Source organism: Palaemon carinicauda, chromosome 8 (genome assembly GCF_036898095.1).
Source record: "Palaemon carinicauda isolate YSFRI2023 chromosome 8, ASM3689809v2, whole genome shotgun sequence".
Classification (NCBI taxonomy): Eukaryota; Metazoa; Arthropoda; class Malacostraca; order Decapoda; family Palaemonidae; genus Palaemon; species Palaemon carinicauda.
This window is the reverse complement of record NC_090732.1, coordinates 123,835,548-123,858,822: the sequence shown is the minus strand read 5'-3', so window position 1 is coordinate 123,858,822 and position 23,275 is coordinate 123,835,548. Positions and strand designations below refer to the sequence as shown.

At 38.9% G+C, this 23,275-nt stretch overlaps 1 protein-coding gene across 1 annotated transcript; it reads left to right on the top strand.

The window, feature by feature from the left end:
- Positions 1 to 722: 722 nt before the first annotated feature.
- LOC137645430 (charged multivesicular body protein 1b-like) lies at positions 723 to 16,621 on the top strand. The gene is made up of 3 exons (XM_068378237.1): positions 723 to 794; positions 1,458 to 1,678; positions 14,070 to 16,621. The coding sequence occupies exons 1-3, from the start codon at positions 723 to 725 to the stop codon at positions 14,188 to 14,190; spliced, it is 414 nt and encodes a 137-aa protein (XP_068234338.1). The 3' UTR covers positions 14,191 to 16,621.
- Positions 16,622 to 23,275: the final 6,654 nt, after the last annotated feature.

Sequence of the window (23,275 nt, the reverse complement as noted above, 5' to 3'; positions counted from 1 at the left end):
GGTCCCTAAACCAATATGGTGTCTCTATCTAGGTGTACACTTCTTTTGTACCTATGCAACTGGTTAGTCCTTGTGAATCCCTTTAAGGGACTTTGAAAGCCAAAGCTTTAGCTTTAAGTAATTTGTCCAGCATGGAGATTTCCGTTAAACGAAAGAAATCTCGTATATCTTCAACTCGATCAATTTTATATTTAGGGAGGACATTTACCTTTGATCTTTGTAGAACGTCTCCCTGAGGAAGGAGAGGAAACTCCTTTCTAGCTTTCTGGAATTCAGAGCTCACAATTCATGTTCAGTTATGGATGAGACCCCTATCATTCCATCTGAAAGATTGCTGAAAAGCATCTCTTCCCTAGAGTGTCGTCATTCTGCCCTTTCTGGGTCTAGACAAGATTTTGGTTTGTTGGAAATGCAATGATAGTCTCCTAACCAGTCCTAAATCTCTCTCTGGTCTTTGATGTGTCTTAACTTGGGTTAGAGAGCAACCTAAGACTTTTTCCATTTGTCATTCTTGTGTAATTCTATCAAGGGGATTTATCATCTCAATTGCCTTGAGTTGCTAGCACCTTTCAAGGCCCAAAAGACCTGTTCACACTAGGGAATATCATGTGAAAACAAAGTTTACAAATTGTCTGCAAACACTTTTTACTGTATTTTTGTATCCCATCCGGAATAGGAAAACATTTAGTGTTTCTTTCTGTATGTATATTTACATATGTATAATGTATGTAGTTGACCCTCCTTATTCACGGGTTATATCTTTGCGGATTCGATCATTTGCAATAAAGAGAACAGTTAGTAACTATGCCATCTCATTACAGTTTTAACAGCCCAGTTCTGGCTATGCTGAAAACATTCCTATTAAAGGGCTCAGGTTTGTATAGTTAGGAGAAATACAAATTACTCTTGAAAATGTGTGATGTTTATTTAAGTCTAATTTCTGAGAAGTGTTTGAACACTTGAAAGCCCATGGAACATGAATGCATGAACTGCCAGCTAGAGCTAAAAGACCCCTTATTTCTTGGAGCATCTTTGAGTCTCTTTGAGCACACACACAACAATTGTAAAGTAAAATACTATGCTGTACTGAAATGAGTTTGCACTTAAAGTAATTGTGCCACAGTTTTTTTATTAATTTCAAATTGCTCTCTTGATTATTCTTAAACAATCAATAGATCTACTGGGTCTCTTTACTTCATAAATCTACTCTTCCCAGTGTTTTAAAATAATCACTTAACTACATGGTTTCTTTAATGTCTAAATTTACAATGAACTCTTCCATATGCTGTACCTTCCCAAATACGCTTTCCTTACTTTTAGCTAATAAAATACCTAAGAAATATGGTAATATTAAAGAAAACTGTTTTGAGCATTAGTATATCGCTTTACTATTGTTGTGTATTTTAAGTATTGCTTTACTTTTTAAAAAGAAAATTTTCTTCCTTATTGTTCTTTAGGTAACACAAAGTATGGCTGGTGTAGTGAAGAATTTGGATGCTGCTATGAAGAGCATGAATTTAGAAAAGATATCTGCACTCATGGATAAATTTGAACATCAGTTTGAGGACCTTGATGTACAGAGTTCTTACATGGATACAGCAATGGGTCAAACTGTTACAACTGCTGTCCCACAGGATGCTGTAAATGGTCTTATGACCCAGGTTGCAGATGAAGCAGGGTAAGTTTGTACTTTTATTTAAGGAAATAATATATTATTCACTCAACTAATATATTCCTTAAGGGAGAAAATCAAAATGGCCATTTGGCAACCATTTCTTATTGTGAATTCTTTGTCAGCAAGAAATGGAAGTACAGTTAGCCCTCGCTACTTCGCGGTTCGACCATCGCGGATTCACCACTTCGCGGGTTTTTTTCATAACCCATATACTGTATATATATATATCGCGGATTTTCCGGAAATTTCGAAAATACCGCGATATCTGAAGACCCCAAATACGATATTTCATTACCTGTAATTCCATTAATACTGTAATTAGTAATATCTGCTCTTTCTGATTGTTCATTGCATTACATATGACATATAATTCAGCACAGAAAGAAATAAAACACGAAAAGAGAATGTGATCATACGATAATTCAGTACTGTATACAGTACGTAGTAAAATTAAATCGAACATGAAACGCAAATCAGATGCAGTCATACCATATTAGAATGGTGTAAGGCTGCTGATGGCTACTACTGTACAGTACTACAAATGTAATGGATGTGCTTCTTTTCCATGAATCTTTTGTATGTATACGTACGTAGTACTGCATCCAATAATATTCTTTGTTGCAAAAATCACATCTCGAATAAGCGTACGAGAGAGAGAGAGAGAGAGAGAGAGAGAGAGAGAGAGAGAGAGAGAGAGAGAGAGAGAGAGAGAGAGAGAGAGAGAGAGAGACAGACACATCCTACAACAAAACAAGCGTAAAATAGCGTACGTAAAGCTGTATTATTATTATTGTTATTATTATTATTATTGTTGTTGTTGTTATTAAAATTATTATTGTTATTATTATTATTATTATCATTATTATTATTATCATTATTTATTATTATTATTATTATTATTATTATTATTATTATTATTATTATTACAGTACAGTATATGTAGGGTACCTTTTACTTTGAATTGGTAACCTACGTAGCATATAAGACGGGTTGTGATTGGTCCAAGCGCTGATAGATGATGAATCAGAACCCAAGTTTTGTTATCTAGCCTGTGATTGGTGTTTTGCCCGCATCTCCAACTTCCAGCATCTTTTCGCGGTCACTTTCTCTCCCGCCGTATCGCTGTGTAGACGTTGTTAAGTTATTGTGAACTTTAATCTGTGCTGTGCGTGACTGTTTTAAGTTGAACTTTTTGTTGAACTTTCTGTTAAACCCTACTGTACAATGCCTCCCAAGCGTTCTGCTTCTACTAAGGCTAGTAGTGAGCCTAAACGCCACCGAAGGATGATGACAATTGCTGAGAAGGTGACGCTTCTCGATATGTTAAAAGACAGTAGAAGTTACGCGGCCGCAGACCTCGAAGACCTGACGAAATCGGCCAGTGAAGAAGACAGTGAAACACAGGAAGAGATCCAAGAAATTGTCGAAGAAACGGGCTTAACATTAGAACGGCTTGCCAAGCTCTGCAACCTTGCGAAGGAGGTGAAAGAAATGTCGCAAGAGTGGGACGAGGATATGGTTCGTTCTACACAATTCTGCAACAAGATCGATGACTCCCTACAGGATGCTCTTCGAGCGAAAAAAGAAGCAGCGGCAGCAACTTCCGATCACAATGTTCTTCCAGCCTCGCAAAAAAGAGCCAGTTCCTCCTGCTACTATGTCCTCGGAAGAAATTGAAGAAGTGTCCCAGGAAGAAGTTGAAGAGGTGTCCCAGGAAAAGACACCTCCGTCTGAAGAGACGTAAAATACTATCATTGGCTGCACAGTAGAAGACATCATCAGCTTCATCATCATCATTTCTACTGTGCAGCAAATTCATCGCCATCATCATTCAAGTTTTTCTTGAACTTCTTTCGTGGTGAGTACAGTAACAATCTTTATTTTTTACTTTAATATTCTAACATTTTAATATTTTTTCCTGTTTTAGTTTAATACTGTATGCATTAAGTTAAAGGGAAGGTTTTAAAAGTCTGAAGAGTTTACATGTTGTAACCTATCATGTTTTTTTTGTTTAAAATTTACATTTACGTACGTAAAATAATTCTCTCTCTCTCTCTCTCTCTGTCTCTCTCTCTCTCTCTCTCTCTCTCTCTCTCTCTCTCTCTCTCTCTCTCTCTCTCTCTCTCTCTCTCTCTCTCTCTCTCTCTCTCGTAAATTGTTTTTCCTGCTTTGCTACGTACAGTATGTACTGTATGATTTTATATAGATACGGTAAATAATATTTGTAATAACATTTTTAAATATTTAACTTAGCCGGTGAATATATATAGCTGCAACTCTGTTGCTCGACAGACAAAAAACTGTAAAAAACTCGCCAGCGATCGCTATACAGGTTGCGGGTGTGCCCATCAGCGCCAACTGTCGGCCAGATACCATACTCAATGTAAACAAAGACTCAATTTCTTCTCTGTCGACGTGTCGACAAGACGTACTTTTACTCGCTGTAGAACCTGGAGTTTTCTCAACATATTTAGTGAAGTACTTCATTTTGGTTTGAGCTTTCGCAGTGCAGGTGTTTTATCTTCATCTTAAATCTTGAACTCATTTTGGATAGATTTAATTTTTGGTGACAAAGAGAGTATGGACTTTCTTTGACTTTTAAATGGCCGACCCTTCCCTTAGACGGAAGTGTGTTTAGGCTTTTAGTAATTATCTTATCACGTTATGAATTAATTATAGATTTTCCTCTATATATTTTATATCTCACCGCCTTTATTAGGCCTCTTCGATTAACTTTCCATTTATAATAAACATAAAAAATAAATTTTAATGTTTTGTTTATATGCGACCTTTCCTGAGAATAGGCGGTCCTAACTTGGAAACCGAAGTTAAACAACGTTGAGTCCTTTCAATCGTAAATAGTTTTTAAAGAGCTAATGATTTAAAACTTTTTAAATGAATATTTTTAATAAATATTTTATGAAAGAATTTCTTTGAATAGTCTTCGTACTGTTTTCAAAGATGAACTAACGTTTAGTTTTTTTATGCTACGCAGTTTGCGCTCTATCGTTACGATAGAGAGAGAGAGTATCACGGTTTCACTTTGCAGAAAGAGTAAATCGATTCTGACGTTTTGTTCATTCTTCTTTCAAAGCTTAAATGTTTTAAATTCTATTTTAAAGGAACTTTTTAATTGAAAAACCTTTCAGTTTTTTCCTTTGGTCAAATAACATGTTTTTTTGACGAAATGTAATTGGGCTCTTCTCTTAGGTGCGAAATCAAGAGAGAAAGAGAGAGAGAGATAGAGACGGAGGGAGAGAGATGAGAGAAAACGTTCCGTTCAAGCGGGTAACGTTGTTCTCGAGTTACTCTCGTCCCTAGTCTCCGTACGGGGAGAAAGGATAAAACGTTTTTAGTTTTTTTCTCGTCCCCAGGCAATGTACGGTGAGAGATTGAAAACGTAGTTTTGAATGAACTAGTGTTTCTTCTCTTCCCCAGCCACTGAATTTTTTTATCTTAAAAGATGTTTACTGTTTTTTTTTTTTTTTTTTTGCTGGTATTAATGTGCTTGCATTATACGACTGATTTCGCATTTACTACCTTTTGATGAGGGTAGAATTGCGTGCTTCAGGTAGAAATCAGTAAAACTTTCGATTTCAGTGAAATAAGTGCAAAACAGAAAATCGAAGTGATAAAGTGATATTGCGCAAAGTGTTACAGTGTTGCGTCCGAGGGTTCGTCTGTTCGTGCCTGTCGTTCACCTAGTCCGGGACCTCTTGCAAGCTCCCAAGCCCAGGGGAGAAGTAATGTCGTACGACTTATGGGTTCGAGAGGCCTTGATCAGCGAACAGACGTTTCCCTCTATGGTATCGGGTGTATCTTACCAAGATCTCCCCTACCATAAGGCGAGAGAGACAATTTTCTCCTCGTCATCCGAAGGCTTTTCGCATAAGAAACCTGAAACAAGGTTTCGAGGCCCTTAAGCGAAAGTCAGTCCTTTCAGGACAGGTCCAGCGTCCTGGTTGCAGCCATTAGGACAGCTCTGACCCTATGCAGTCATCGGAAAACTGCTCGCCGCCTAACAAAAGCGTAACACAGACTCCGAGAGTCTTTTTTGTTGGCAAAGTGTTGCGGTCACAGACGTTACCCTCGTCTCTTACCGCAACCATTTCCGTTGATCCTAAATGGGTTGTACGGCAAGACATGCAGAATAAGCTTGCCTCCCTTATGGAAGACTATTCTGCCGATTAGTCCGTTGAACCTAGCCGTTTATCTCATCGAGATCCTGGCTTTCAGCCAACCTAACGTTCCTTTGTGCGTCCTGTTGACGTTGGCGTAGCTAAGTCACGTCAGTCAGGTTGTTTAGAACCACACTCGATGCGGTCTCGTGTGGATTTTCAGCCACATTTGGACGTTAGGCCACTTGCTGATGCTCCTGTTGACGTTCAGGACGTTCGCTAACAATCGGAGTTGACTTGTTTTGACGCTGTGCGTCAACCTCCGCATTCTAGAGTTGTTTTGACTGCTCAGTCTAGGCAGTCAAAGCAGTCTCGAGTGGACGCTGTGCGTCCTCACGCACCTGTTGTTGTTGACAGTTCACAGACTGTCAAGCAGTTACATGACGTTGCGTCCTGGTCTCTCGCACCTGTTGTTGTTGACAGTTCACAGACTGTCAAGCAGTTACATGACGTTGCGTCCTGGTCCGCTACTAATGCACCAGTGAGTGTGGACTGCTTGTAAAGCATTGCCACCACGGTAAGTCTCTCCCTTGCTTGAGACTCAGCTATTATCGGACAAGGTTCCTTTAGATGAGGAAGTTGCTGTTCCCCCTCCTACTGATATTCCCTTGAGGACTCTGTCAGACGGAGAGGAGCCTAAAGCTGCTTAGCCCTCTATGGACTTTAATTAAATCATGCTGATTTTTAAGGATCTTTGTCCGGATCTTTTTGTAACTGCTGCTCCTCGTTCGCCTTAACGTCAGAGCTTACACTAGGCCTAGCTACTTCGAAGCCGTTGTTTATAAGCTAGTGCTCTCTCGCTCTCCTAGAGAGCTTTACGTTTGCTAGGCGACTGGTTTATCACCAGGAGGAGTTTGGGGGATACAGCCTTTGCTTTCCCTTCTTTTAAACTGGCTTATAGAGCGAGAGTCTGATATGACACGAGAGAAGTTCTCGACTTGGGAGTTCCTGCCTCTGCCCAGATAGACTTCTCAAATCTCGTAGACTCTCCCTGGCGCCTGGCCAGGAGACGCTCCAAGATTTTACAGGTCAACTTCACAGCTGTTTTCGAGCCTTTGAAGTTTTGCTGTACAATTATGTCATGCATAAACAAAGCTTTCAGGGATGGCTCCAATGATCTGACAGCCACGTTCTCTGCAGGGACAAGTCCCTCAGGGATGGCTCCATGATTTGGCAGCCATGTTCACTGCAGGAGTACGTAAGAGGCAAGTGCGCTCAATGTGTTCATTGTCAAGACAAACTTCACGATGAAGTCTACCAGGCTGTCTTGACAGCATTTATGGAAGGCGACTGGATGGTCTCTCTCGACCTTCAGGAGGCATACTTCCACATTCCTATACACCCGGATTCCCAACCGTTTCTGAGGTTTGTTCACAGGAATGTGGGGTACCAGTTTCGAGCTATCGGAGATCAGAGCCTCCCTGTACTTGGACGACTGGCTTCTCAGAGCCTCTTCCAGTCGTCGCTGTCTGAAGGATCTCAAGTGGACTCTAGATCTGACCAAGGAATTGGGACTCCTAGTCAATTTGGAAAAGTCGCAGCTGGTCCCATCCCAAACTATTCTGTATTTAGGGATGGAGATTCACAGTCTAGCTTTTCGGGCTTTTCCGTCGGCCCCCAGAATAGATCAAGCCCAGAAGATGCTGAAGAAGGAACGCTGCTCAGTCAGGCTGTGGATGAGTCTGATAGGGACGCTGTCATCCCTGGAACAATTTGTATCACTAGGAAGACTACACCTCCATCCTCTTCAATTCCATCTGGCTTTTCACTGGAAAAAGGACAAGACGCTAGAGGCGGTCTCGATCCCGATTTCCGGAAAGATAAAGTCTTGTCTGACTTGGTGGAAGGACAATGTCAACCTAAGAGAGGGTCTTCCCCTGGCTGTTCAGACTCCCAACCACGTTCTCTTCTCGGACGCATCGGACTTGGGCTGGGGCGCGACACTGGACGGTCGGGAATGCTCAGGTCTGTGGAACTCGAGTCAGAGGAGCATGCATATCAACTGCAAGGAGCTGTTGGCAGTTCATCTGGCCTTGAAAAGCTTCGAGTATATCCTTCGAGGCAAAGTGGTGGAAGTAAACTCGGACAACACCACGGCCTTGGCGTACATCTCCAAACAAGGAGGTACCCACTCACTGACGTTGTACGAGATCGCAAGGGACCTGCTCATCTGGTCAAAAGGTCAAGACATCTCCCTAGTAACGAGGTTCATCCAAGGCGACTTGAACGTCATAGCAGATTGTCTCAGTCGGAAAGGGCAAGTAATTCCAACCGAATGGACCCTCCACAAGGATGTGTGCAAGAGACTTTGGGCCACTTGGGGTCAACCAACCATAGATCTCTTTGCAACCTCGCTGACCAAGAGGCTTCCAATCTATTGCTCCCCAGTCCCGGACCCAGCAGCAATACATATAGATGCCTTCCTCCTAGATTGGTCACATCTGGATCTCTACGCATTCCCACCGTTCAAGATTGTCAACAAGGTACTGCAGAAGTTCGCCTCTCACGAAGGGACAAGGTTGACGTTAGTTGCTCCCCTCTGGCCCGCGAGAGAATGGTTCACCGAGGTACTTCGATGGTTAGTAGACTTTCCCAGAAGTCTTCCTCTAAGGGTAGACCTTCTACGTCAGCCACATGTAAGAAGGTACACCAAAGCCTCCACGCTCTTCGTCTGACTGCCTTCAGACTATCGAAAGACTCTCGAGAGCTAGAGGCTTTTCGAAGGAGGCAGCCAGTGCGATTGCTAGAGCAAGGAGAGCGTCTACCATTAGAGTCTACCAATCGAAGTGGGAAATCTTCCGAGACTGGTGCAAGTCAGTTTCTGTATCCTCGACCAGTACCTCTGTAGCTCAAATAGCTGTATTTCTCTTATACCTGAGAAAAGGACGATCCCTTTCAGCTCCCACTATCAAGGGCTACAGAAGCATGTTGGCATCGGTCTTCCGGCATAGAGGCTTAGATCTTTCCAACAATAAAGATCTGCAAGACCTCCTTAAGTCTTTTGAGACCACCAAGGAGCGTCGTTCGGCTACCCCTGGATGGAATTTAGACGTGGTACTAAGATTCCTCATGTCAGACAGGTTTGAGCCGTTACAATCAGCCTCCCTGAAAGATCTCACTCTTAAGACTCTTTTCCTGGTATGCTTAGCCTCGGCTAAAAGAGTCAGTGAGATTCATGCCTTCAGCAAGAACATCGGATTTTCGTCGGAAAAAGCTACTTGTTCGCTGCAACTTGGTTTTCTAGCCAAAAATGAGCTGTCTTCTCGGCCTTGGCCTAAATCTTTCGATATTCCCAGCTTATCGGAGATCATAGGCAATGAACTAGAAAGAGTCTTATGCCCTGTTAGAGCTCTTAAGTTCTATTTAAAGCGTACTAAACCTTTACGAGGCCAATCTGAAGCTTTATGGTGTTCAGTTAAGAAACCATCCTTGCCTATGTCAAAGAATGCTTTGTCATACTTTATCAGATTGTTAATACGAGAAGCTCATTCACATCTGAGTGAGGAAGACCGAGCTTTGCTTAAGGTGAAGACGCACGAAGTTAGAGCTGTAGCAACTTCCTTGGCCTTTAAGCAAAATAGATCTCTGCAAAGTATAATGGATGCAACCTATTGGAGAAGCAAGTCAGTGTTCGCGTCATTTTACTTGAAAGATGTCCAGTCTCTTTACGAGAACTGCTACACACTGGGACCATTTGTAGCAGCGAGTGCAGTAGTGGGTGAGGGCTCAACCACTACAATTCCCTAATTCCATATCCTTTTAATCTGTCTCTTGAAATGTTGTTTTTTATGGGTTGTCCGGAAGGCTAAGAAGCCTTTCGCATCCTGGTTGATTTGGCGGGTGGTCAAAGTCATTTCTTGAGAGCGCCAAGATTAGGGGTTTGATGAGGTCCTGTTGTATGGGTTGCAGCCCTTGATACTTCAGCTCCTAGGGGTCTGTCAGCATCCTAAGAGGATCGCGAGGCTCCGTAAGGAAGACGTACTTATAAGGCAGAGTAATCGTCTAAGTCGACTTCCTTACCAGGTACCTATTTATTTTGTTTTTGTTATTTTGATAACTTCTAAAATGAAATAAAAACTCTTAGCTCATAAGATGTAAACATATTTAACTGGTCTGTACCCACCACCCTGGGTGTGAATCAGCTATATATATTCACCGGCTAAGTTAAATATTTAAAAATGATATTTTAATTATAAAATAAATTTTTGAATATACTTACCCGGTGAATATATAAATTAAATGACCCTCCCTTCCTCCCCAATAGAGACGCAGTGGGATGAGAAGAAAATGAGTCTTTGTTTACATTGAGTATGGTATCTGGCCGACAGTTGGCGCTGATGGGCACACCCGCAACCTGTATAGCGATCGCTGGCGAGTTTTTTACAGTTTTTTGTCTGTCGAGCAACAGAGTTGCAGCTATATATATTCACCGGGTAAGTATATTCAAAAATTTATTTTATAATTAAAATATCATATTTTCTAAAAGCTTTTACTGTAAATATCATTATTTATCACTTTCATCATGCGCGTTAAATGCGTTCTTTGTTTACTGAGCGTGGTTGTTTACTGAGCGTACTTTATGACGCCGTCGTTTCAGGCGGCGTCATAAAGAAAAACATTTCATTTGGAAGTCCTAAGAAAAATTAAGTAAAACATTGGTAATAACAAAATCAACATACCGTATAATGAATATAATCGATGCAAAAACTAACCTATACACAGATGTGTACAGTACACTAAATGCGTTTGTTTCTTCATTGTGATCAGAGAAACGTAAACAAAACATTGGTTGCCATTTTTTATCGTGCTTTTTGGCGTGATTAGGAAACGCATGATATAAAATCGCCTTTAATATTTGTGCCTGTTTTAGTTTAGGGTACTGTACTGTAGTACATGCATTAAGTGTTCTGTACATTAAAGGGTAGTTTGATGACAGTACTACGTACAAGGGAAGGTTTTAAAAGTCTGAATATACATGTTAAATAAATACGTAAATATGGTGTCACTACTTTGCGGATTTTCACCTATCGCGGTCGGGTTTGGAACCTATCTACCGCAATAAACGAGGGTTCACTGTATACATAGTACACACAGTAATTACTCGTCCATCCAAAAGGATACAATTAATGGTAAAATGATTTTACAAGTAAAAAACACATAAGCTAGCCTTGTCCGTTATTGCCACAGCCTGCTGACATGACATATGTGCGAGTAGGGCATACCATATTGGTTGACAGATCTTTGATGATTATTTTTCGGCTGTACCAGCTTCCGTGCTAGAGTGTACCCATATTAAATGACTCAGGTTTGTTGCTAAGAATTCAAATTATTCTAAAATTTGTGATTTTTAAAGGTGCCTATCTAAATGTATCAATGACTAGAACTAGTTAGGCTAATATTTAAGTAAATGTAGATCAAAGCTTGATTCAGTACCTAAACATGTAGGTTTAGATCTATCCATTTTAGATATGATAGCTGATTATTAAAGGCTTTTAGTATTAAAAGACCTTCAGTAATCAGGTTTAGTTTTGGGAATTTGGATGTGGTATTACGATACAGTATTTAAAAGGTTTGAATTTTGAACTACTGTATTCACCTATAGATTCCACAGCTAAGACGCTTTTCCTATCAGCATTGGCTTCAGCTTAACTTTTAATAAACTGCAAGAACTATCTTTTAAGATAGGATTTGGGAGCGTAAGATAATTTAGTCTCTTTTGGCCTTTTAATATTCAGTCTTCTGGATGTTTAGTCGGAGCTTATTGTATAATCTTGGGGCTGCATATTTAAAGGCTCTGGAGCCTACAGTAGACATATGTCTAGGTTCCAATCATTTGAAACCATCTGTAACTATTCTCATATCAACATGATTTGTTGGCTACACAATATGTAGCAATTCTCTTAAATATTTTGGATGTCTGGGTCTGAGAACTGGATGGGCTATTGTATATATTTTAAATTCAATTCTTGCTTTAATATGCAGCCAGTGTAAATCAATTAGTGTAGGCGTAATCCTTTCTCGGGGGGGTGGGCATCTTTTATTAGTCTTGCTCCTCTGTTTATTATGTTTTGTAATTTAAGTTGTGCTTTTGGTAGATTGTGGTAGATGGTGTTAAAGTAGTCAACCCTGGTAATAAAACAGTTTATTACAAGTTTCTTTACAGAATCCAGATACTTCTATATAAAAGCAATGTTTCTAAGATGATATCCAGCAGTTTTTACTACAGTATTTATTTGGGCATTGAAGGACAAGTTACAGTTAAGATATACTCCTTCACGAACTTAATTAGATATTGTGGCAGAGTTGTTATTTATGGTTATTTGTATATTGACCAAATTTTTTAGGCTGTTTTGTTTTCCAGCCAACAGAGATATAGTAAGAATTGGTGCTTGCACGATGCAATTTGTTTTAAAAGGTTAAAGTTGTCTGGTTCTAGTTCCAGTTTCATTAGAGTAAATGTTTACCAGAACGTCAACCGGGCAAGCAACACCCCCCCCCCTTCCCGTGCCTGCCCGCCCGCCCGCCCAAGCCCAGCAGTGGCCTCCCAAGCAAACCGCTTAAACTCACAGTCCCGGGCTGGGATTGATCTGCCACCATGCGGATGCTAAGCATACACGTTATCACAGTAACACACACACACACACACACACACACACACACACACACACACACACACACACACACACACACACACTCACACACTCTCTCTCTCTCTCTCTCTCTCAGAGAAACAGGATAGTCCTAGGAATTGTAGACCATATCTGTTACATGCTGCTGCAATAATGGTTTCCCATGTATAATTGGTGATGATAGAATTCAACCTAACTGTTAATCAAAGGCTGGTAATGTATGGTATAGGGTACTTACTATACAATCACCCAGCAATATACTGATGCAAGTTCACTGATAGTGATAGTTGTCTCTACTATTAGAGAAAAAAATTTTATGACTCCAAGGATGTCCTAGATGTTTAACATCACAATTAAGAATAGACTACATGAACGAAGAGGTATAGAAAAGAAATGGAGATACAAGAGCTTTAAGGATTGTTGAAGTTATTGAACAAGAAGTAAGGAAATTTAAGTTATTGAACAAGAAGTAAGGAAATTTAAGTTATTGAACAAGAAGTAAGGAAATTGAAGTTATTGAACAAGAAGTAAGGAAATTGAAGTTATTGAACAAGAAGTAAGGAAATTGATATTAAGAGCTTCAAGGACATTTGTACAATAGTTACCAAAAAAAAGTTTAAAAAAGTTAATTGTATTGGCTGATTTTTAATGGAATACAGTATTTGTGCTTGATCATCTGTTTATGATTTTTAGATGAAAGTTGAAAGATTCTAAAACATTTGTACAGTATATAAAAAAGATATTCATTGTCATTTACATCGACATCTCAGATATAAAGGTTCTTAGTTTGTGAAAATACAAGATAATGTCTTAAGGTAGGAAGTCATTTGTTTACAGAAATTTTAGGTAAGAAAATTTTGGAGATGGTATTAGAAACAAAAATTTTGACCCATGTGTCATCAGAATTTAGAAATGTAAGGTCGGCGGCAAAAACAAGTTTTTCGAAATTGCTGCATACCCCAGCTACTGCTATAATGAGTAATTTATTATGCTAAAAGCATTGGGTGAAAATTCCACATTTGGTACAGCAAATATTAATGCTGAATTTATGTTGGATTTACTAGTACAGTATCTTCTTTTGTCTTTCTTAACATATCTTTTTTGTTCCACTTCGGGCTTAGAAAGGAAAGCCCCACAAGATTTCCCGGCCACAGGCCCAGGGCAACTTCGAGGCTGCTCCATAACACAATACTAAGTCACCAAGACACAGAGGGATACAAAAGAAAGGGTAAGGAAATGAACACGTGGGTAGCGCGTGGTAGACACAAGGGGTCGCACAGGGTAAGAGAGAGCGCGGCGAGATGATCACGTCGCGACCAGAAACTTACTGAAGAGACGACCTGAGCTTGCACGCTCTCCGACCCCGGGTCGCCTCAGGGCGCGTTACACTCCGCCTGAGGTTAGCCCCTTAGAAAACGGGAATAGGGTAAACTACACAAAAAGCTGGTTGGTTAGGGTAGAGTTACCAGTAACTCCTAAGAAGGTAGTTCTAGGTAAGTATGTTAGGAAAAATACAAATTACTTAAAAAAATTTTATTTTTTGTTACTATTTTTTTTTTCTAAATTGATTATTCTATAATTTTACAGTTTGGAGCTAAATATGGAGCTGCCCACTGGAGGAACATCAACAGTTGGTGTATCTGCTACACAAGCCAGCCAGGACCAGGATGAACTTACTCAGAGATTAGCCAAACTGAGAAATGCTTGAGCTCTCCATTGGTGCCTTTATATTTAATTCTTTCCAGGATATTGTGTACCTGCATTTATGTGGAGCCATATTACCTTGGTAAATCCTGGAAACTCACTGATTTTGTATGTATTGACAAGAGTTAGCATTTGCAAGTTTTATACCATTTATTTTTTCAATAAAACATCTTTCTAAACATAAGATGAAGACATAAACAAATTTTCTCAAAGATTTATATTTTGCAGTAAAACTTTAATTTGTGAATCCTTACGCATTGTACCTTTCTGCTATGCTTTCACAAAAAATGTACCTTTCACAAAAAACTTTACAGTACAGTAATACCTCACTTTAGTGGAATTGAGAAATTCCAATTTTAACAAATGTCTGTTATACAGAAAGGATTTTGTCTGAAAGATAATCATCTAGTTATAAAAGGGAAAACTTATGATAAACTTCTAATTTGTTAAATTTGATCTCTTCACTTGTATATTCAAGTAGTTCAACTATGGTTTCCCACATTTTAAATTTGCACAGACATTTTTTGTAACCAAGATTAATAAACCCCATCTAGAATGAGAAGTTTCATGTATGAATCTTTTATTGATTTTCTAATTTTTTCAACAGTGCATTGAATTTTTTGTTTACATTATGCTATATAAATGAATATATATGAATATAAATAGATACATTCACATGCCAGTTATTTTAAGAAAAAAAAAATTAAATTGCTTAACCCTCTTGTCATGTCTTGGAACTTACAAGTTATATACTAATAGATTTATTATTCGATAAAAGATATAAATATTAGAACAGTATAAAATACATTAAAAGCTGAATGTAAATTTATTTTTCCAGATTAAATCTTATAACAACTTCTGAATTATGGATCACAGCTCTTCCTCTACATTTACTTTTTGTATACTTGTCCATTACTTTCTATAGTGATCCAGCCAATATTGGTGTGTAGGAATTTTATTGTTATGCCAAGGTTTTGTTTCAGTATTGGTATTCTGTTATATTTTTCATTATTACTGGCAATATTTTGGCTAGTTGTTTAATATAAAGTCACAATTGTAGTAAATATACATTACTGTATTTTTCGAAGTTATATCAGAACTTTTTTTTTTTTCACAAGCCATTATGTATCGTGAATTAAACAAGCTTACCTATTACCATAAAAGTTTTTATATATTATTGATAAGGAGGATGGGGTGTGTAGTGTATTGGTTACTTTTGGTAAAACTATTTTTATGAACGTTTTGTATGATTTATTTGACTGTCGTTTACTAATTCAATGATAATTTTTTTTTTGTCTATGGTTAAAATACTTGATAATAATGTTATTTTTGCCCAACATTTATTTTTTCACTGATAAATTTTATATATTGTACTGTATTTGTTTAAAGTTTTCAGTAACAAATTTTACCCTCTTGATAGCAAATAAATGGTAATTTTTCCTCATAAATTACATAATTCACTGAGTGAGCCAGCTAAAGTTTTCAATTCATTGATGGAATACTGATACGCAAAATAAAGCTAGATGAAAGATATAAAAATTATCTAGTTTTTAAATTGCAATTCATTCTTGTAAATATTCTGTGAAAATATTTACAGGTGTTACAGTTCTTGACTACAGTAGTCATCTACACATTTCAGTTATTTAATGATCTAGAATTATGATCTGAAGTGCAATGATAAAAAGAAATACAAGTTTATTTAAAAAGATTATTGTAATTGCCTTTATTTGAAACCAACTATTTCTTCATTGAATTAAATTTTTTTTTTTTTTAATTCAGACATGTTTTTAATGAGGCATGAAGGTAGGAAGTCATATTTAACTTTAGCAAAGAGCAACAGGTATATGACAAGTAATTTTTTAAGGTTGAACATCAGTGAAAAGCTCTTACCACTCATATTTTTAAATATTTTTTCATTGGTATCTTTAGATTTTTTTTTTCATAAAATAGCTTAATTTTTATATAGTAAATTACAATTCAGGCAGATTTTATGTTGTAATTACATGGTTGCAATTTGCACTTGCTGTATTAAGTGTTTGAATGCTTAGATTTCTTGCTAACAAATATACAAGAGAATTCTTTAGTGCTTGCCAGGACAGAAGTGTGTATTTCATAGTCTCAGAAGGAACTGCAAATTATTTTAGTTGTCCAATTTTATGTACTGTATAAGTTTGGTAATATTATATGTATTTGATCTGTTGCCTTATAAGGGCTTAAATATGATTACAGTATTCATCTCTTAGGTTATGATGTATGGTCTATACTATTTTATGGTTTTTTTTTAAACTTAGCCATTAAACTTCTGCTATATGCAACACTTCTTAGCATTTAGTGCTTATGTGCTAATGTACGCTGTAATAATATGTTCTTTATTTGGCCACACCTATAATGACATTATAAATTATATTTAGAACATTAAATGATTGATTATAAAAGGTGTATAGGTATTTAAACCTTTATGCTTTGAAGTAAAATCCAGAAGAGAGTGTTACGAGATGATGGGAACACCTGAAGGAGAAAAGATAACTTACAGGGGAAAGATGTAAGAGAGGTAGGAATTATTAAAGGTGAAAAAGGGAAATATCTTAATTAAGTTGAAGGTAATTCAAGAGAAGATGGAAAGACAACTTTTCAGAAATAATAAAAACTGGAAATGAATGTGAAGCACAGGAAAATGTTCCTCCAGTAGAAGGAAAGATCAGAGAAAGTGAAGTCGAGAACAGAAAAGTGAACTGCAGGAAAATCAGAGGAAACAATACAGTAGAAGTGTTTAAGACATTATGAATCGTAGGCAGAGAGTGGGAGTACACCTTACTGGAAAAGATCCGTGATGTAGAGGGAATGCCAAGGGACTGGGAAGATAATTCAGTTGGATGATTAAATTTTATGAACAAAAATAGATTTGTTAAACTGAGGGAGTTGTAGAGGAATAAAGCTTATGGAGCCTGTATTCAAGATACCAGAAAGAATAGTAGAAGAAATGTTGAGAGAGTTTATAGGTAGACATGTGTAGCAGTTTGGGCTTATGAAAGAGCAGCGTAGATGCAATCTTTAAAGTAAGAAAAGTCAAAAAGAAATATCGAAGTAAACAGGAAAATTTACATGTGTTTTGTGGATATTGAAAAGGCACATGAGCGGGTACCAAGAAGGTTAGTTTGTGTTTGAGAAAGAGGATTACAGGAGAAGTTGATAAGGTTAGTTAGTATGATGTGTGAGGGGGGGCAAGAACTACTGTACAAACCAAAATTTTTGGGAGACGGCAGCATTCCCTGTAAAGGTTGGGATTCAGTAAGGATCTGCACTGAGTTCATTCTTATTCCTCGTCATTATAGACTTTATCATTAGCCTTAAGGAGTAATGAAGAAATACAGGAACTGATATTTATTCCCACATATACAAACCTTCGTCCCTAACATAGGAGAATGATAACAGAGCAAGCTTGGAACAGTAGTTAAAAAATTTAACAAGATGTCAAACAACTGCCCGGTAGTTGCTGGCCCAGTAGCTGGAAGGCGATTGCCTCCCTGCTTGCTGACAGACAGCTCACTTGGATTTTAGATGTTGGTGAGATCAGACTTTCTCTCCAGCTTGGGATATTGGCGGAAAACTTATTCATAATTCCTTTTTCTCATTCTGCCAGCGTGTTGTGTGTGTTGATCGAGGATGCCAACAGCTATGTGGAAATACTCTGGGGTACCACCGAAGACCTGGGGTACCTTCATAAGTTCTAGGGCAGTGGATCATCCTAAGCTAAGCCCTCCTGCATTATGGAGTTACCCCGTGCTGAGTTTTGGGAGTGGTTGCCCTCCCAGTAGGAAAGGTATGGCAGGAGGCAGAAGTAGTCAAAGAAGGATTCTATCATCTCAAGGTCGGAGAAGCCTAGACTTGCTTCTTCTACATCCAGTAATCTCCCTTCTGACCCTTCTCTTTTAGCTTCCATTGGGGGGGGGGGTAATCAGAGAAGATTAGTGACTTTAACTCTAAGGCAAGCATCGAGTCAAGGAGGTCCTTCCATTTCCCCAGGAAAAATGGAGAGTTGTCCTCCTCAGGGTGATCCATTAACTTTTCAGGTGGCTACTCCTTGGGGATGACTGGTTCCCCATTGGAGGATTGTTTAAAGCAGGCCATTTCAGCTGGACACCAGAAGCAGTCTCCATCAGCTCTGCCTTCGATGGATGTCGGCCCTTCTGTGTCTGTGCCTGCGCCTCCCTAGGCCTCTTTTCCATCTTTGGAGGAAGACATTTCTCCCTGGAGGTCTTCTTGTTAGTAACACTTTTCGTCTTCTCAACACTGAAAATCGGAAGATACAAGATCCAGAAAGCGAGTGCATGACTCGCCTTTACCGAAGGACTTTTCCTTCAGTATACCTCTTCGGAGTAAAATTCAAAGTGTTGCTATCCAAACTGTCAAATCCTTTCTCTCCTGAGAAGGATTGTATACTTGCCACCTGTAGGCGGTGTACTACCTTTAGGCTTGCTACAGGCCCCTCTCTTTGACGTGCCTCCACCACACGTGCCTCGCCAAGGAGCACCCCATCCAGAGAGGGATCACCTCACTACTCCAACTCTCATCACTCATCTGGTCTCAACCTCTAGATGCACCTACAAACAAAGGACTCCTGAATGTGCCTCACCCTATCGATCCTGAGACATGCCCCAACTGGATGCTCCTCGCCTAGACACGCTTCATTCGGATGCTCCCTCTTTATGAGCGCACATCAACAAGATACGAGTCTTCTATGTGCTACTCCTCGACGCGCGCAACCAGAAGATACGAGTCTTCAGCGTGCAATTCACTTGACTGCTCTGAATCACGAGTTTACTACTACAGTATACTGTATTCGCTCTTATTCTAGACGTGCTTCGCCAGTAGGGCTTTCCATAGGTGTTCTATTGTTGAACACGCATCTCGCGATAAGCATGCGTCATCAAAATGCACATCTGAATGTTACTTGTTTTCTCGCCCCCCCCCAGAGTCCAACACGCATCTAGGCATGCTTCTTGTGAGCCGCCTAAAGATGCCTCCTCTGGTCATGCTTCCTACAGAAGAGCTGTGGTGAGAACGGTGACCCTTACTGATCCCCTAGTCCAGCCCCGATAGCAGTGAAGCCAGTTCCCACTCAGACGAACCCAAGATTCCTTGATCTGCGTAGTGGGTAATTATCGCTTAACACCCATAGAGATTGTGTCTGTATCTCAGGAATGGAGGAAAAAGGACTCGAAAGCTGCAACGGCACAGGTTGAATTGAAACATGTTTCTGACCTTTCAGTACTATCACGTGACAAGCTCCGCTCCTCCAGCCATCTTTCCACCTTAGATGTGGCCTCCTGGCACAAGGAGTCTAAAGACCATGAGATCAAGCCTAAGTGGTCTTTCAGTCCTCCTAAAGATCCCAGGCTTGCTAGAGCTGCCAAAGAATCTCAGCTTGCAGGGGAAACAAGCAGGGATACGACTGCAGCTCCTTTTCCTCCTCAATCTTCGCTTAGGTCGGAGGATCAAGACTAAAGTAACTAATTTGACACCCTTTGAGCAGCCTGGGTGTGGTCTCTGAGAGGGATGAAGCTTTTGGACAAGATTCTGACAGGCTTCTTCTGAATCAAGCAGGGTGAGAATTTATAGGGAGTGGCCTTGAGAGAGGGAGTTTTCTTCCTTTTAGGAAATGGGTGATACCCTTTCCTGCACCCCTCCAGAAGTGAAGTGGCTGGCCATAGCCTGTGCATTAGCTCTGGCTGGGTCCAAAAGGGGTTGGGGGAAGAGCAATTTACATGGTGGGTTCCTGAACAGAAATTCTCTACCGCCACTTTTCCTAAATCCACAGCGAATAGGACATGGAACCGTAACTTGTACTTTGTCTTAAAGTTCTGGCGGGCTTTGTAAAGGGGCTTGCATAATATCTTAACCACCACTACTGTGGTCATCTTGGGCACCCCCTGTAGCCCCGCTTTTAATGATGCAACCGTAGTAACTAGGTTGAACAGGGTCTGTCAGGTACTAAAATCTGCGACCCAAAGGTTACCTGGGACTATGTGCTGTAATGGGAAATTGTCGTTCAATTGATTGGTTCTAACATGAGCATCCCACTTCTTAGGCAAGAATACTTCATGATTCCCTTTAACTGTAGTTCCTTGAAGCCCTCAAACTTCTTAGGGTACACTCCCAAAACAGGGCTAAATTCTTTGGGCAAGGTAAAATCATCCTTAAAAAGCACCTCCCTCATAGACATGCTAATTTCGTCAATTTCGCTAGAAATAATGTTTTATGGCCAGACACGGTCATTCCAACCACCGAAACATGAGCAAACTTGAATCTCTATCTTGAGTCTGGAATTGCTGCCAGTTTTTTTTTTAACTCTGTTTCATCCAATAGCAAATCTGTAAACTCAAGCCTAAACACATTAGACTCTGGCCAGAATCCACACCCATCACAGGGTTGCCAGGGGTCACATATTAAATCTTCATCTACTTCCAGGGCAGAGAAATCGACAGCTCCATCCTCCTCTACTACCGAGCCTTCAACACTTGGAATGGATGGGAAAACTTGACACACACACACACATATATATATATATGCGTGTGTGTGTGTGTTTGTCAAATTTTGACATATCTGTTATTCTATTTTCAGAGTTGCTCTACCCTTTATTAGATCCTATCATATAGCAAATTTATTCAGGTTCCCATTGCAATCTTTATTTATTTTTCTAGCGTTATTTATTACATACAGTAGTTTATTACGCAAAAATGGTAGAGAAGGTATGTTTAACGTAAAACATGTTTAAACTATTTTTTAAAGAGAATTTTATGGGTGCATGGATAATTTTTTTTCCAGCCGTGTTTCTGCATTTACAAACTAAAACGGGCACTGGGTACAGCGCATGCCTTCGCCTATATCATGTCATATATCACAAGATAGACAACTTAATTATGTACATTTTGGTACTAGTTTCATGCAAATCGGATAAAAATTGATCACCGTATCGCATAAAAAGATGTTTTTGACCTTTTATGTGACCTTGACCATTGATCCAGTCAATCATCCAAATCTAATCAAATTGTCCTTGGATCATGGCTAATCATCCCCACAAAATTTCATGAGATTTGCCAACGATTTAGTAAAAATAAATTTTTGACCTTTTTGTGACCTTGACCATGCTGCGTATCACAAGATAGGCAATTGAATTATGCCCATTTTGGCACTAGTTTCATGCAGGTCGGATAAAAAATGACCACTATACAGCAAAACGACGTTTTTTACTTTGACAATGACCTTTGACCCAATTACCCTCAAATCACAAGATGGGCAATTAAATCATACACATTTTGGCACTAGTTTCAAGCAAATTGGATAAAAATGGACCACGGTATAGCAAAAAGACGTTTAAGGAATTTTCGTTACCTTGATCTTTGACCCAATCACTCCAAAAATCTAGTCAAAACCAATCCTCCCACCAAATTTCATGACATTCGATCAAATAGTTTTTGAGTTAGGCAAATCACAAACACACAGACAGATGTACAAACAAATAAATACATGCCTATCAAATCATAAACTTGGCGATGGTAATGATTGCAACTGTCATGTTTCATATACCATGCGAAAGGCAATTCTTTATATTTTTGTATGGTGTAAAAATTTAAAACTATGAACATTTTGATATAAAAAAACTTTATCGTAAATTTAGTTGAATAGAGTTAAAAATCTATTGTCCATCTTCACTCTATGATTGTTCCATTTTTACTAACAAAACCTATATATTTTATTGATTAATTATTGATGAAATTTATTCAACTTTCCTTTGCAAACTTTATTTCTCTAATGTTATTCAATCTTATTTATTATTATTATTACTAGCTAAGCTACATCCCTAGTTGGAAAAGCAAGATGCTATAAGCCCAAGGCCTCCGACAGGGAAAAATAGCCCAGTGAGAAAAGGAAAAAATGAAATAAATGAAATAAGAAGTAAGGAACAATTAAAATGAAATATTTCAAAACCATCAACAACATTAAAACAGATCTTTCACATATAAACTATAAAAAGAGACATGTCAGCCTGTTCAACATAAAAACATTTGCCGCAATTTTGAACTTTTGAAGTTCTACCGAATCAACTACTCGATTAGGAAGATCATTCCACAACTCGGTCACAGCTGGAATAAAACTTCTAGAGTACTGTGTAGTATATTTTTCACGAAAATTCTTAAGTGCATAAATAAACTCTTACAGGCGTGTTTATGCATTTGCAAATAATTGCAACTGTCATGTTTCACATACAATTTGAATTTTGCATGGTGTAAAAAAATTAGAATATGAACCATTAAATAAAAAAAAAATATGGTAAATTTGATTTTATATATTTAACAATGTATTGCCCGAGTTTGCTTTACGATTGCGCATTTTCTTCTGACAAACCTATTTATTCTGTTGATGAATTACATGATTAATTTATTCAGTTTTCCATTGCAATCTTGACTTATTCTAACGTTATTCCTTACTCATTTATCAAACAAAAGGGCAGAGAAATTATGTTTACAGTAAGACGATCTTACACTCTATTGCACGAGAATTTTACGTGCATGAATAATAATTTGTAGCCGTGCTTGTGCATTAGCAAATAATTGTAACTGTCATGTTTCATAGACCATATGAAAGGCCAGGGATTGGAGAGTGGGCAAGTGATCTGTGGAAAAGTGCCAAGAGTGGGTGAATTCGTTTCAAGTGGTGGCCTATTGGAAACGTCCCTGCCTGGTGATTGCATGACTGGGGTTCGAGTCCCGCTCAAAATCGTTAGTTTCTTTAATGTCAACAACCTCACCATCCTTGTGAGAAAAGGATGGGGGGGGGATTGGGAGAGACTATAGGTCTATCTGCTAAGTCATCAGCAGCCATAGCCTGGACCTCCATGCTCCTAGCTTAGGTGGAGAGGGGGCTCGCTCGTTGATATGTATATATGGTCAGCCTCTAGGGCATTGCCCTGCTTTATAGGGCAGTGTCACTGTCATTCATGAGTGGGCTTTAAACCTTTAAAACCAGATGCCCTAGACTTTTTTACATTTCTCGCTACGTTGAATATAAATAGCAGAGGTGTTGGTTCT